The sequence below is a fragment of the Agelaius tricolor genome, unplaced genomic scaffold (assembly GCF_023055355.1).
Source record: "Agelaius tricolor isolate 1412-34295 unplaced genomic scaffold, bAgeTri1.0.p SCAF_3, whole genome shotgun sequence".
NCBI lineage: Eukaryota > Metazoa > Chordata > Aves > Passeriformes > Icteridae > Agelaius > Agelaius tricolor.
In genome coordinates this window covers 16,662,342-16,678,306 of record NW_027269263.1, presented here as the reverse complement: position 1 = coordinate 16,678,306, position 15,965 = coordinate 16,662,342, and the positions used below count along the sequence as shown (strand labels likewise).

Here is a 15,965-nt window from a genome sequence, read left to right as displayed (position 1 = left end):
TCATATCTCTTATATGAGAGCATTTTCAGTGATTTGTCTCAGCTTGCTATTTCTTTTTGCCTTCTTAAAAAAGCCTGTACCTAACAAGCCTTTCCAAGCTTAGAGAAGCGAATGTGCGCATTACTGTTTTATTGGTAACACATCACAGCGCTTCCCTGTATGACATGGGGCATGTTCAGTTTTTCCCAGACAGTATCAGTCTGTCTTTCTTGGAGAGGATTCTGTATGTATAATCCATCCAGAGACGGCTTTCCCAGTTTCCGAAGTTTATTGCTAATGAGGATGCACATAGGATGTAATCACTGGCAGAGGCCTCTGCTTCAGGGTACAGTGAGGCCAGCAGACAAGTAAGCAGCCAATTTTATCTGGCTGTTTGCTCTCTCTTTTATCAGAGCTGTTTGGCTGGGATTCAGGGGTGTTAGAGTGAACTGCAGAGGCTTTGGCTTGTAGATTTGAGTGACAGAGTGTGAGAGGACATGAGACAAGGCCTAAGAGAAGTAAATATCTGTGTGTTAAGAGAGGCAGCTTCACATTTCACTGCAAAAGCTGAAGCTTAATTCTGTTTTTTTTTTAATCACCAAAGACTACTGGCTGAGCTTTGATAAAGAGATACAGGAAGGCATCATTACAGTTGGGCTTGTCAAAACTAGCATCTATCTGTAATAGATCCTTTAACCTGATTAATTTGTATTTGCCTTGCTGCCAGTGTGACCAGGGCTGCCACAGATAAAAAGAAAGGAAAAATCACCATGTTTTCATATAGCAGTGGTTACTTATGGCAGGTGCAGGAAGTTTCCTGTGGGTTGCAATGGATTTTCAGTGAAAAAGAGAAGAGCTATTTAGCAGCCAGGAAATTACAGCAATTCCAGACTATTAACAGCCTGCTTTACTAGATTAAATATTAGTTATCTGCCACTCACAGCGAAGTCCTTGACAGCATGTGACACAGCATACTCTCAGCCCCGAAGAACAGTCAGGCTGTGACGTGGATGAGATGATTTTCCTTGCTCTGCTTAAGCTGGCGTTGTGCATTGCTGCCGGCTCTGCACAAGTGACAGAGGATTACAGCATTCAGTCTGTGACATGCAGTGGGACATATGGTAGTGGCAGGAAATAAGGACGCTTGAGGAAGAACTGTTTGCATGAGACGAGGTACAGAGCCACACTGACAAGAGCTGTACTGTTCTGGAGGTGCTGCAGCCATAGCAAGCTCAGGTGTCTATGCCCGCTATGCTGTCACAGAGAGTTGGGATGGAGGAGGGCACATCCATCAGTTGGATACTTCTTGGATTTTGGTGGTAGGTGAAAGACAACCAACAGTCATTGTAAGCCAAATGGCAATCCTGTTTCAGTTACTGAAGACAAGAATGTATTATGCCTTCTATGAGCCCTTTCCAAACCCTTTCCTGTCTGCTTGTCCTCTGGCCTCAAGTGGGCTACTTGTACAAGGAATTCTGTGCTGGAGCAGGAGCTGGTATTCATATATTACTGGCACAAGTGTCCACCTCACCTCACTCTTTGCCACCTTGTGACCCCATATTATTTGAGACAGAGAGGTTCATGTAGCCATATGAAAGAGAGGATAAACTCAATTTCCTTCTCTTGGTCTGAGGTGTTGTAATCTTCCTCTGGTAAAAAGTAGCTTTGAAACTTGCTTTTTGCAGTGGGATTTGTTAGTACGTCTTTCCAGGCCTCATTGGTGGTCTAGGATGTGATCAGACATCCCGAGTCTTCTTCACTCTTTCAAGTGTCAATTTTAAAATGTATTAAATCAACTGTGGTGTTTTTTTTCTTTTCTTCTGTGCAGTGTTTGAAAATAAAGATAAGATTGTGATCATCATGGAGTATGCAAGTAAAGGAGAGTTGTACGATTACATCAGTGAGAGGCGGCGATTAAGCGAAAGAGAGACAAGACACTTCTTCCGACAAATAGTCTCTGCTGTGCATTACTGCCATAAGGTGAGCAAAGGATTTAATGGTAAAAAATGCTGTTTCAAGGCTGATTACTGGCATATGTTTCAAAGCATGTCTGAGGCAACAGCATTCATTATTAAGTATCAGAATACATGATTTTATCAGTACAACAGAAGATCTTCATTAAAAGCACTACACTGAACTAGTGCCTTTTTAAAGACTAATGATGTTTTCCTGTGCTATGACAGATACCAGACACACCCTTAGTTTAGGCAAACCTTACATTTTTGCCTTTAAAATATTTCTCCTGACATTTAAAAACTCAGAAATTACAACATCAACTAAAGAAGGCATCCCATATAACCTCTACAGCATTAATATTAATGCATTCAAACAAGTGTTAGTTTGCAATTTGAATACACTAGTAAACAACTTTAGAATAGGAGATATAATATATGAAAGAAAAAGCCAAGAGAAAGCTATGAGGTTCATGCGTGAGCTTTAGTACATACTCATTCTGGATAAGTAAAAGTAACTTTACCAGATGTAGCAGGAAAGATACCATTTGCTAATGACCTTACCCATCATGGTATCCACTTGGAATAACAAATCAAGCAATTAAACCCAAGGTAGCTGACTGGCTGTCATCATGGACCTTTTATTCCTGTTTGTGAAACAACTGCATAGAGCCAAAACTTGTGTGAGGCTAAAGGCAATGAGCAGCTAACACAATTTTAATTTGAATTCTTAAAACACCTAAGTCTCTACCTGAATTCTGATAAAAAATGGGATTTGTCAAAGTCCTCACTGCATAGTGCTGAAAAGCTGCAGTGCCATTCCTGATGCATTTAATTTTCCCAAGTTTCTGTAAAGAAGGCTCTGACCTAGACCCAGTCTGTTTGCTTCCATATCTAACATTTACAGTCCTTTGGGATTATAACTCCCCTGATCCATGATCCACATGGCTACTCATTGGAGGAATGTGGGCTTTTATAGGGGCTAACGTCATTGACAGATATTGGTTTCTCGTGCCTGGGAAGAATATCCTGCTTTCACACAGTGGGGGCAGGATCCAGGATGAAATTAAGTTCTGAGAATACATCCCCCAGCCCTCTGCCCCCTCCCCCACCCCCACCCCCTGATGTTTCAGAGTGTCTGTGGGAGGACAGATTCCAGTCATTCTTCCCTTAACCACACACCAAGTGACTAATACAGCGCCTGCCACTAGTCACTGGGCCATGAGTGTTATGACAGTGAAATCAGCCCTGAAATGTAGATGTAAAGACCACCCAGCCAGCTCACCTTTAATTTTTCCAATATTTTCTCACGCTCTTCCCCATTTTTTTCTTCCTCGTTTCAGAATGGTGTTGTCCACAGGGACCTAAAATTGGAAAACATTCTTCTTGATGACAATTTTAATATTAAGGTAAGATTCTTTTTCTCAGTTTCTCAGAATGGATTTGCATGTTTTATGGCATTTTTACCCAAGGCATTAGAAGAGCCATTGTTATGGTAACAGCTACTAAGCAACAGCATCTAGCAAGAGGCTGGAGGCTGGAGGTTGGGGGAAGACACCACTGATTGCCAGTAATACACACTAGATGAAGTTTTGCATACTTTGGAGGTGAAAGCCCTGTCCTGCCACACAAAGGCCACGATTCTAAATGCAGTATCTAACCACTGGTAGAAAACAGCAGAGCATTTCGTGCAGTCGGGCTTATTGTACAAATGATATTATTACTGGCTGCTTCTGGGGCTAGGAAAAAACTGTTCTGGTCTACAGGGTTCAAGTGCCTCCTACAGAACAGTCTGAATGTTCTTTTGATCATGGCTGGAAAATAAGCAAATAGAGTTTCAAAATAAACCTAGTAAAGCACATGTGCTTCATTAGGAAATGGCCTTGAACTTCAGACACAAACGTATACTTTGGGTAGTGATGTCAGTGATGTCATTTCCATGCCATTTCTCCCCAGTGAAAGCATGAGAGTGACTTTTTTTCCTGTCTTTTTCTTCTATTGTTTATAGCTGTAGCACAAAGCTAAATAATGCAGAGATTTAATTTCCAGAGTAATTTCCTATATATATCCTATCTGTATTCCTCTATAAAATAAGTGTAATTTCCAGGTGGCTGAACCTGTTTCACTTTCAACTTTTTTCCTCCTTGGGTAGCTGGATGTAAGAGTGGCTGGATGTGCTCATCCATGGACAAACAAGCAGAGGGAGGAACACCAAAGAGTTTCTGCTGATGCTTGAGCATCCTTATTTAATTAAAAAAGTAATCAAGGAGCTACTTGTGTAGCCCAGTACCTAAATAGCCTGGGTCTTCCTTTTGTCTCTCCTGAAAGCCCTGGGGCTGTAGGCACTGCCTTCTGTGCTTCACAGTGGAGAGATTGCCTTCATTTTGAGCTGATGTGCAATGGAAGTGGAAAGTAACATGTGGTAGCTGCCATCTGTGTAATGCTGATGACAGAAGCTAACTTGGATCAGCTAGTGGATTAAAGGCACATAAATACGTGGTTTCCAAAAATAGTCTTTTACAGAAGGCCCATCCAAGGCAATATTTGGGTGTTTTGCTGTTAGCATCCAGTGTTGGAGCAGACCTCCCCTCTCCTGTTCCTAGGGACACTGTCTGCAGCAGCCAGAGCCGTTCTCAGCAGTGCTGAAAACAAAAAGTAGCCTTTCAAGGACATTGTATACAAATCAGGCTTCCGCAGGCAGGATGAGCTTTCTTTTCACATTACACGCCAAACTATCTTCCCAGCTAATCAGACAATTCTTGAGAGAAATGAGGAATTTGTGGAATTTGCTAACTGTGGAGGGCTGGATCTCTGCACTGTGGTCCTCATACGCAAAACCAATCATTTCCTCAAGCCTCTGGGGAGCTGAGCTTTGTCAGACAGCTCTGCTCCTGCCCCTCTGTCCTTTATGGGAGTTGTTCTCCTGTGGGTAGAGCAGAAGGATGGGGCAAGGATAGGTGGCTTTGTATGGTCTGCACTTGGAGCTGACTCAAGGGCTTCAGAACCACAGATGCATTTCAGCTGCCATAGCGAGTGGCACTGCTGTGGAAGAAATTCAGGTGGCTCTGCCTCCTCACATACCTTCCAGTCATTTGGACATGCTTTTCTTGAGGGTTTCCCTTTCCTGACTTGTATTGTGTTTAAACTGCTGTAGGTGTTTTTTGTATTTCCAGCCTTTCCTCAGCTACATCTCTTCACTGTTAAGGCTTCTGAGCAGGCAAGGCTGCCTTGGCATGGGGAGGTGGCTTCTTGGCTGTCCCCTAGTCACTACTTGTGCAAAGGGTCTCATGAAACTGAAAAACAGACTGAATTCAGGAAGGTATTGGTATTTCATACATCTTACAGTCAATATGTTTGAATTTGGATTGCTTCAAGAGATGCATAATGGTATGGTTTTTCTTTTTCTCTCTGCTCTCTTTTTCTGAACCTTGTGACTAAGGTCAGCTTTGAATACTTGATGGTAAACATACAGCCACTATTTTCCTGATGCTGAGGTTTTCAATATGTTGCTGTGGTTTCTGTGTTACTTGCACAGAATTTTACTTCCCACTTTTTCTTTGTTTCACTAAACAGTAACTGTTGGCAAGGAAACACATATGGAACCATAAATTATTTATTAGGAGTAAATTTATCAGGTCCGCATTCTGAGAGTACTTACAAGTGGTTTGTTCAGGCAGAAAAAAAATGCAGGGGTTTGATATTGACTGAAGGCTTCAAATACTCAGGGGAAGGCATTTTCTAGAAATGGATTGATAGTCTTATCTGTACTTTCCTAGTATTTATATTTCATTCAGTGGATTACAAACACAAAATTGGCAGTTTGATTTTAAGAATGAGAAAATTAAAGGAATCTCTTTGTTCTTGGGTGCAATGTGCAATTAAATACATGTTTCTGATGAAGCTAGTGATCTATGCATTATGATTTAAAAAACATGTCATAATAATGTGAAGAAAAAATATAATGTTGTAAAAATGGATCCCTGTATAGCAGCTTAAATAATACTTTTAAAACAGGGAATAAAGAGGACAAGTAATCCATTAGAAATTATTATCCAACCTAAAAGGGTCCCGAGCCATTTTACTTGTTACTACACAAGCTTGGAACTTGGAAACCATTCTTAAGCTTTAGATAATTAAATGAAGGTCATAAAGAAGTGTGGAGACATAAGAAGGAGTTTGTTTTGTTTTTAAGAGCTGTGATGGTGAGTAAAAATCTCTGGAAGCAGAGTCATGTTAGAATACAGCAACAAGGAAACACCAGTGTCTGGAAGCACAAAAAGTACATATTTTGAAGAGTTCTGCATATCCACAGGCCAGTGAGGGAGTGCAATGAGAGGAAAAAGTGATCCAATCTGTGGTGTATTACTAAGTTTTTTATGGACTTGTATGCAGTACTATTTCCTGCAGACTTTTACTGAAAACAACTAAATGCAGCAGACATAAATGAATCACATGAGCTTTAAACGCTTGTGAGACTGAACATCCTTGTTCACAGTAGGGATGAGAACGGTTCCTAGGCTGGGAATTGCAGCTAAAAGAGATATCTAGCAGAGGTTGACATAACCGTATGATCAACCCCAAAGTGACAGAAGAGTAGAACAATGCAAGTATAACAGTAACATAATCCTGCTAACTGCTCATTCTCTTGGGCTGGTAAGGGGACACCAGTCAGACTAACCACTAAAAACCCACGAGGGTTTTGTATATACAGACTAAATGTATGGAATTGGGATTTACTTTGCTGGAAGTCTCACCAACTGCACATATATTTCATTTGCTTTAAGAGACGTAATTATTTCTCTATCTGCACTACAGAGGGACAGATTCTTAAGTGTCATAAAGCTGACAATTTCCATGAGTGTAAACTTCGTGGAATTTACATTCCACAATTCAACAAAAACTTACATCTGATTTAACATAGCTATCAATAAATATGAAACATATACTCCTGAAGCAAGAGGAATGGAAGTCCACTTTTCTGCTCCTCCCAGTTTAGGAAGTTTTTTTGACTTTTTTGACTTAGTTCCATTTAAGTGCCAAGAACATGAAGTAATGTTGGCTTCTATTAATCTTGTTTTGGGGGGCATGACAATTTTAATGGGAAAAGCTGATAAACATCAGTCTGTGAGCATGGGAGTGGATTGTAACATAAATACTCTTTTCCTGAATGGTCAAAATGAAAGCACGAATGCCCAAGTCTGAGAGTTTCTTAGAGTGAACAATGGCATGTATCCCTATATGTGTGTGTGTGTATATATATAAAAATATATTATATATAAATATATATATATATATATATATAAATACATATATATATATTCATGCACATCCGTATGCATTTTATACATTCCATGGTGTTAAGGGAATGCATTTTCATAAGGAATCACGCTGTGCAGTGTTTGTCCTTGGCTTAGCTGCATCCTGAACTAAAATAAAAATCAATGACCAGCACGAATTTTTAACACTGAAATGATCCCATTCTTCCCCTGTTTGCAGGACAGACTTCATAAGGCTTAAAACTAACTTCCTGCTAGCCAGGCAGGGTGACTTGATAAGAAAGTGGAATTTAAGGCAATTAAGTGCAATCTGAGCCATGAGAATATGTTTGCAGACTGCAATTCTACACCAGCTGTTTTCAATGACATTCCAACCATACAATGAAGATTTTACAAACAGCATGTATTTAAGGGTTGAATTTTCTGCTGTTGGTTGATAATACGCTGTCTGAGGGACTGAGTGGATTCAATCTATGAATGAACATGTTGAGATGAATTAAAATTAATGAACAGAAATCAGCTGCTCTTTGATCAGGATGAATATAGATTGTCAGTAAACACCTGCACAAGCAGAACATCAAAATAGGGAAGAGTGAAGCATGAAATCTCATATCTGACTTGTGACTTTAAAAATTGTGTAAAAAGGATATATAAAAAGTTTGTATTTCTAACATGAAAGTATCTAACAACTATATATCTATTTCTACCTGTTCGTAAAGCATATATGTGTTCCTGTTTTCATCTCAACTGTGTCTTCTGTAACTTCTGACACAGTTACAGTGTAACTGTACTAGTTGAGGTAGTAGAGACAAAGACTTAACCTTTTCCAAGAGTTCACTGAACAATGTAATTCAACAGGTATTAGAGGCATCGATGATACACATTTTAGAAAGCCAAGAGTGAATGATGGTGCTGGCGAGTCCTTTTCTTTCCCACTCACTTTGTGTTTTCATGAATTTTCTCTGGTGAAAATTCCTGGGATTTAATTTCTTTCTGGTAGAAAAGACATTAATAAGGTGAAGAAACCCCAGAGAAAACTCCCGTCTTTTATATCTACAATACTTTTTTTATGCCTGTGCTTTATGGCTTTTATGTAGGCATTATGTTGATTGTGGGCAGTAATACAAGTATCTCTGGGAAGCAGAAACATTTTGGGTTTTAAACAAGATGAAAATGAGATGTGTTGCCTTGTGCTATGTTGTATTTTCAGGGACCTCCGACGAGGGAAGGAATGATAAATCTGACTCCATGTTCTTAGAAGGCTAATTTATTATTTTATGATCTATATTATATTAAAGAATACTAAACTCTAAACTATACTAAACTATACTAAAGAATACAGAAAGGATACAGACAGAAGGCTAAAAACATACTAATGAAAACTCGTGATTCCTTCCAGAGTCCTGACACAGCTTGGCACTCATCGGTCATTAAGTAAAAACAAATCACATGAAACCAATGAAACAACCACCTGTGGGTAAACAATGTCCAAACACATTCCAAAGCAGCAAAACACAGGAGAAGCAAATCAAATAATTATTGTTTTCATTTTTCTCTGAGGCTTCTCATCTTCCCAGGAGAAAATCCTGGGCAAAGAGATTTTTCAGAAAATCTGACAGTGACAGTGTAGAGAAACAAAGAAAATGCAGAGGTTGTGGGAGTATTTAGTGTTGCTGTCCTCAGCCTTTGTTTTGTAAGAACAAGAACAGAGAATTGAAGTAAATAAAATATTTGGACCTGATCCTGCACTTTTCTGGAATATTTCTGGAATATTTGGCAATATTCCAAACAGTCCCGAGGGAAGTTTTGTTTGTGTTGGGCAAGCAGGATTTGGGCCTCTTGTTTCCAGTTAGGAACCAGACTTGTGTTTATTATCTCATGATAGACATCTTGTGATAGATATCTCGTGGGCTTAACAGCTTAGATTCCTCAGCCCCATGTCCCTGAATTTGGAGGAGTGAGTGACTGCCTTGCTTTGCCTCTTGTTCAGGCATAGCTACATTCCAGATGATTTAAAAAATCACTTTCTTCAGTAATGCTCTAGCTTCCTGCAACACTCCTGCCTCCCTCCTCCTGTTGAATTTAAAGGTCGAGGCTTTTGGCTTGCATGTGTGTGATAAGAAGGGTGGTACTTTCTGCTTGCTTTCCTCTTGTATTAATGACTATACAAGATGAAGAGCAGTCAATGGACAGCAGGCTTCCCAGTATGAGATTGTCTTTGCAGGCATACGCAATTCATCCAGGATAAAATTACCAGCTGATGGTTGTGCAGTTGGTGGCCTCTCTGTGAATGGACCCAAAGCATCCTTGTTCCTAATCAGGAGGCCTTAACCTGGGGACCCTTCTTCTCTGAGGGATCTTTAGTGAGAAAAGTAAAACCCACATCGAGTTTTCCCTATGGCAGAGACAAATACAGCTAAGTCTTTCCTGATAAAGGATTTTTTGTTACTTTAAGTAATCATTAATATTACAAATGCCTTATGCAATTCTGTTTACAGATTGCTGATTTTGGACTCTCCAACCTTTATCATAAAGACAAGTTTCTGCAGACCTTTTGTGGAAGCCCACTGTATGCTTCCCCTGAAATAGTTAATGGACGGCCTTACAGAGGCCCAGAGGTAAGAAGGGTCAGTTTTTCTGTGGTGGTATGGGGATGTCTTTGATGATAATGTTCTTGAGAGGGAGTCTTAATGAAAATGTTACTGTACATGTGAGTTCACTTGGGTCTGTCCCGTATTTGAAGTTCTTAAGCTGCTTCACTTTTGTTTACATTGCCTGTGGGTGGTTAGTGAAATGTTAGATACCATTTTGCCCAGCAGTAGGTGCAGCTGGACATGATGCTGCTCTTGTGGTGCTAATGGCATTGAGAAGGGCAGGGATCAACTTTCCTGGGCCTCACACCTGTTGTGTCTGTATTTCAGGTTGACAGCTGGGCCCTTGGTGTATTGCTTTACACTCTGGTTTATGGAACGATGCCCTTTGATGGCTTTGATCACAAAAATCTCATCAGGCAGATCAGCAGTGGAGAATATCGTGAGCCAACACAGACCTCAGGTATGAAAAAGGAGGGAGAGCCACGTACTGAGCTGACAGCAGTTCAGAATGGAGCATTTTGTTTGGCCCCTTCCAACATGTTACAGTGTCATTTTAGAATGATGTACACCCAAAAAAAAATCTCATTCTCCTACTGAGTTCATCTGCTATAAATTCCATCTGGGTGCAGCACTTTTCAAAAGCGCTTTTGAAATTTAAGTTTTGTAGCAGATAGATTTTGTTGCCTTGGGGAGCTGTAATGGACTCTTTTAAGTAGATCTATGACAGTGGAAGGTCTGTTAGCTATTGCAAGTGGAATTGTTCAGACAAGCTGTAAACTTGTACAACATACTGGTACAGATCAGTCCTCTCACTACACTGTGGGCTACCGCAAGCAGCGAGAAGGTGAATGGCCAGAGCAACACAGTCTCTTATTAAAGAAGGCAGGCCAAAATCTATATTAATGCCTCTGTGTTCACATTGGCTTCAAGGATAGCCCATTAAGTAGTCATCTGACAGACGAGTAGCAGCTAAGTCTGGCTTATGGATTGTAATGACTCCTTCCAGCCTTAAATATCTATCCAAATATTATATTTAAATTAATATTTATCTTGTTTTGGTTGTTTGCCATTCCTTTCAATTTTCTGTCTTCTCGCTCTCTATATGGAAATAAACCTTTACAATACACAGAAGACTACATTGTTTATGGAAAAAGTAAATACAGAAGCAATAATGTGTAGATAATTTAAAATACCCCAATTTTGTTTTCTTTTCCTCTAAGTTTTGTCATTAGAGTCAATAGGTTGGTGAATTCCTTCAGTAATATGGAATTATTAACTGTTTAATACAGTATAAACATTAATTTATTGGATAGCCAGCCCAGAGTACATTTTCCAGAGTGAATCATATTCTTCTGATAAAATAGTGCTCAGAGGCATTTTCCATCATTGACTGACAGTCAAAGCCTTGTTCCTTTTCACTTTCTCCGTAGTATGGAGCATTATTTTTGCTCATTTGATTGTCCTCACACTTCCATTTAAACTGACAAACCTAAGAATGCCCATGTTCTAAAAATGTTACATGCCATTCTTCACCCATAGATGCTCGTGGTCTTATCAGGTGGATGTTGATGGTGAACCCTGAACGCCGAGCAACCATTGAAGATATTGCCAACCACTGGTGGGTTAACTGGGGCTACAAGAGCAGTGTCTGTGACTGTGATGCCATGAGAGACTCTGAGTCCCCATTGCTGGCAAGGTTCATTGATTGGCATCACCGTTCTACTGGCCTCCAACCAGAGACTGATACCAAAATCAAGTGCCTTTCTAAGCCCAAAGGTCCTGAAGTCACACTAGAGAGACAAAGGTCTCTGAAAAAATCGAAAAAGGAAAATGACATTTCACAGTCCATCCAGGAAGGAGGAGCTGAAAATGCAACCAAACCGACCTCCAAGAGACCCAAAGGCATCCTGAAGAAAAGGAGCAACAGTGAACATCGCTCTCACAGTGCAGGTTTCATTGAAGGAGTTGTCAGCCCAGTGTTACCCTCTGCTTTTAAGATGGAGCAAGAGTTGTGTAGGACTGGTGTGGCCATTAAAAGTGTTGTAGAGGGAGAGGTAGCTGGCAAATATGGCACTAAGCAGTCTTCACTAATGCCAAAAAAAGGAATCCTAAAGAAAACTCAGCAGAGGGAGTCTGGCTATTACTCCTCTCCAGAAAGAAGTGAATCTTCTGAACTCTTGGACAATAATGATAAGACAGTAAACAGTGACACTTCTCCAGGGGTCACAGAGCCATCCAGAAATGGGTCTTACAGCCATTCCTGCAGGCGTAAGGGCATCTTGAAACATAACAGCAAGTATTCTACCAACAGCATTGAACCTGCTTTGATTAGCCCTGACACACCAACGCTGGAGGCCATGGAAGAAATGGTCTTGCCTGTGGACGCGTTACCTCGAAGTTACAGTCGCCCTTCCAGCGTAATTAGTGATGACAGTATTTTGTCCAGTGACTCATTTGATTTGCTGGATTTGCAAGAGAACAGGCCAAACGGGCAGAGAATACGGAGCTGTGTCTCTGCTGAAAATTTCCTCCAGATCCAAGACTTTGAAGGACTTCAGAACCGCCCACGGCCACAGTATCTAAAGCGTTACCGCAACCGTCTGGGGGACAGCAGTTTTTCTCTTCTCACAGACATGGATGATGTGACTCAGGTCTACAAGAAAGCCCTAGAGATCTGCAACAAGCTCAACTAGCAGAGGGAAAATGGAATAGGGAGGGAAGGGAGTTACTTCTGTACCTTTATGATGGAGTAAGCCAGGTCACTGATTTGCTGACAATGGTGGGTTTTGATTCAAAGGAGCTGACTGTACCTAGTTAGCTGAACTCCAAGTAAAGTTACCCCAAAGCCATCTCACACTTCTCTAATTTTGTGTCCTCAAAATATTACCTACCTGACCAGAGAAAAACCTTTGGTCTTTGTATCTGTGATGAAAGCACATCAGGAGCTAGCAGACAAAAGCATCAAGACTTGATGGCTCAAAGTCAAAGCTAGACAGAATTAAAACTGGAAATGAGGGACACACATTTTGAGAGGTTTGTAATTAATATTAGATAAGCTTTTTGAAGAGATGAGCTGAATTCTTTAAGTCAGATTTGGATGCCTTTTAGAACAAGAGGCTTTATTTCCCTCTGAAGTTACTTGTCTGGGTACAGTGGTTGCTCAGTGGGAATCTTTGGCTTGCATTATGCAGGACACCAGGTGAAGTGGTCATCATGGTCCCTTCCAGCAGAGTGACTTGAGAGGTTCTGAACATGTTCTAAGATAATTTGAGAGACTTGCCCAAGAAAAACCTCATGAGGTGTTTGTGGACAAGCAATGGAGCAGGCATTCATATCTAGACCTTCCACAGTGACCAGACCCATTGCTCTTCAGTGGGTAGAAAGTTCTAAAATTGTTTCCAACTACCAGCAAAAACAGAGCCACAGAAATGATAATGGCAACTGGAAGGAATGGATGTTATCAGCAGCTAAATGACCTTTTAAGGCATTTCAATCCATATGTTCAATCTGTGACTCTTTCAAAATGGCCAGCCAGATGAATGCCCAGAAAAAGATGGATCTGACAAAGGGTCCCAAGGGTTAACTGACCCTCCAGTCTAGAGTCACTATCAGCAAATTGTGCCACCTTGCTGCTAGCTTGTAGTATTTGGGGGTGACAGTAGTTTGCAACCAGAATGTTAGGTAATGAAAAGGTTGTAGAATGTAGGAAATGGATAGAGGTCGGAAAGTTAATGGGAAGATGCCTTTCTGCAAATGAAAATGTGTCTAGGTTGATGTTAACAGAGCAGAAAGAATTGAATGATGAAATGGTAACGGTAGATTTAATAACAGAGTTAGCATAAAGTTGTGGGCCTGCCTCTATCTAGTGTAGCTGGTACTGAGCGTGCAATGATACTAGTTTGAAAAAAAAGAAAGGATATGCATTTGTGTTCTCAGACATATCCAGCTATCCAGACCATAGGCTTCAACTCCCATAAAGGTACCATGTGGGTCTACTGGATTACCTGAATGTAAGCCTATGTCAGAAAGGCACTGTGTGTTTGACAGGCCTGGGCAAACTGGAATCTTCAGGCCCATTTCAGTCTCATTTCCATGAGCACATAGCCCCTGGCTTTCTTGCAGGTGCACTGGTGTGATTAAATCACAGGTTTCAGCTGATGATGTCAAATGATCCAGAGCTGCAAAACTTGTATCCACACTCATACCCAGAGCAGGGGGGCATGGGACAAGTTCTGATCTCACTCCTGCCCTGTAACTGGAACTGAAAGCAGAGTTTGACCCACTGTGTCCCAAATTGTAGAGATGGTGCAGAAACCGAATAGAGTTCCTCTGGGGATTCCTTGGGAATTGGTGATAAGTCCATATATCAATGGCATCTGGGACCAGGAGCTATTTCACTTGCAGATTCCTCTTATTCAGTGTGTCATGGTACTTGAGTCTGCTGGTTCCTCCTAAAAATCAAGTGGGCTACCTAGCATAAAGATGAACCAGCTTGAGTTTCCTAAATCAGTTAATCTGTGGAGAACCTTTACCTTTTACTTATCCACTTACACTGGACCAAATGTAGGAAATGGATAGAGGTCTGAATGATGAAATTTGACTCTGAAATAAACAGCATCAAAACCATGAAATCTCTGAGAGATGTACTCTCAGGTGGTCAAGTGAATCTGGCCCACTGTCATTTGCTCAGGAAGGGCAACTGCAGGTCACAGATGTGTACCTCTCTGTATGATATTCAGACATCTCATCTTCTTTCACAAGCCCTGCATGTGCTTTTTTACCCCATCCCAAACCAGCACCATTTTGCAGTGGTGGTTTGATTTAACAGGTTTGCTGTGGTGCATTTTAAAACAACTCAACACAGTCTCCATGGCCTTTCTGAAAAAAGGGTGGATGTGCCTTGCAGCCACAGCTTTTAACTCATGCCCTGGGATGTAAGAGCTGCATCCTCAGCTGGTGTGAGTCAGTGCTCTCCCATGCAGTGCTGTCCAAGGCATCACGCCTTCCATGCACATCTAGCACTAAACTTTGAGTGGAGTTATAGAGATTTCAGGATGAAGGGAAGGGAGCTCAGCTGGCGGTGGTAGGGAAGTGAGGAGCATCCTGAAGGCTCCTATCTCCGAGGCTTTTGCCCAGGCCTGCTTCCTTGTGTACAAATGTGAATGAGTGAGTGACTGCTTGCTGCCAAACTGGAAATGTTACGTAGGGATTTACTGGCATGTTACTGGCATGTTACATGTTTACTGGCATGTTATCATTCCTAGAAGAGAAGAAAAAAACTTGACTGCACATTGTTACTATTAGTGTTGTGATTCTTATTTAATTTTTTTTTTGTAATACAAAGTCAACTTTTTTATTTGAATTTGTCTTTTTTTTTATTTATTGGTCTGAAAGCCATTTCAAAGTTATAATAATATATTTGGTGTAATTTAATTGGTGCAACATTATTTTACAGCTCCAGCCAAAATTGTTTGGTGTTATTTTTGGGGGTTTTTTTGGTTTTTTTCTCCCAATCCTTGGTTGGTTTGAGCTCTTCAAGGCACACAGGGAAAAACGCTGGATAATCACCCAAAGTGTTTGTATTTTTAATCTGATACTGTTTTTTATTAAATAAAATGAAATTACTGTAACTGTGAATTGTCTCTCTGTCTCCCTTTTCTTTTTCACTGTATATCAGCATGAGCCAATGCCAAATGGTAATGAACTTGTCATGCAGAAATACAGCAGCATCTCAGCACTTTGTACCAAGTTGTTTATGCAAACCTCCTTGGCTCATTTGTGCATTTGAATATAATGTGGGTGGCCACAGAGACTCTCTTCCTCTGAAGTATTTGGCACTGCAAAGCACACAGAGCTTTCAGCTTTAGAAAAGTTTGGTGGAGAACAGGTGGCTGGGGGTTTTCTGTTGAAAATAAATGAGGTTTGTGGGCCAGGTGTGCTGTAGGTGAGACAGAGCTGGCTGAGCAGACAGAGCACAACTCATTTGTAGCTCAGAGACAGATGATCATGGTCCTTCCTCCTCCCTGTCTGGGAAGGGACAGTTTATTGACAATGTTTTTGTTGGTAAAATTTAGGCGGTTTGAGCAGTAATTTGATCAAAAAAGACTGATGGCCATTCACTGCTGTCAAGTGTGAATTTGGTCAGATGGCTTTGAACAGACGGA

General features: G+C 40.8%; 1 protein-coding gene across 1 annotated transcript in view; it reads left to right on the top strand.

The window, feature by feature from the left end:
* The window catches only part of NUAK1 (NUAK family kinase 1), a 47,217-nt gene extending 31,779 nt beyond the window's left edge, over positions 1–15,438 (top strand). The window contains exons 3-7 of the mRNA XM_071422674.1: positions 1,808–1,959; positions 3,275–3,340; positions 9,706–9,825; positions 10,129–10,261; positions 11,341–15,438. Coding sequence (XP_071278775.1) covers positions 1,808–1,959; positions 3,275–3,340; positions 9,706–9,825; positions 10,129–10,261; positions 11,341–12,494 — 1,625 coding nt within the window. The 3' untranslated portion in view covers positions 12,495–15,438. The remainder of the gene's footprint in view (positions 1–1,807; positions 1,960–3,274; positions 3,341–9,705; positions 9,826–10,128; positions 10,262–11,340) is intronic.
* Positions 15,439–15,965: the final 527 nt, after the last annotated feature.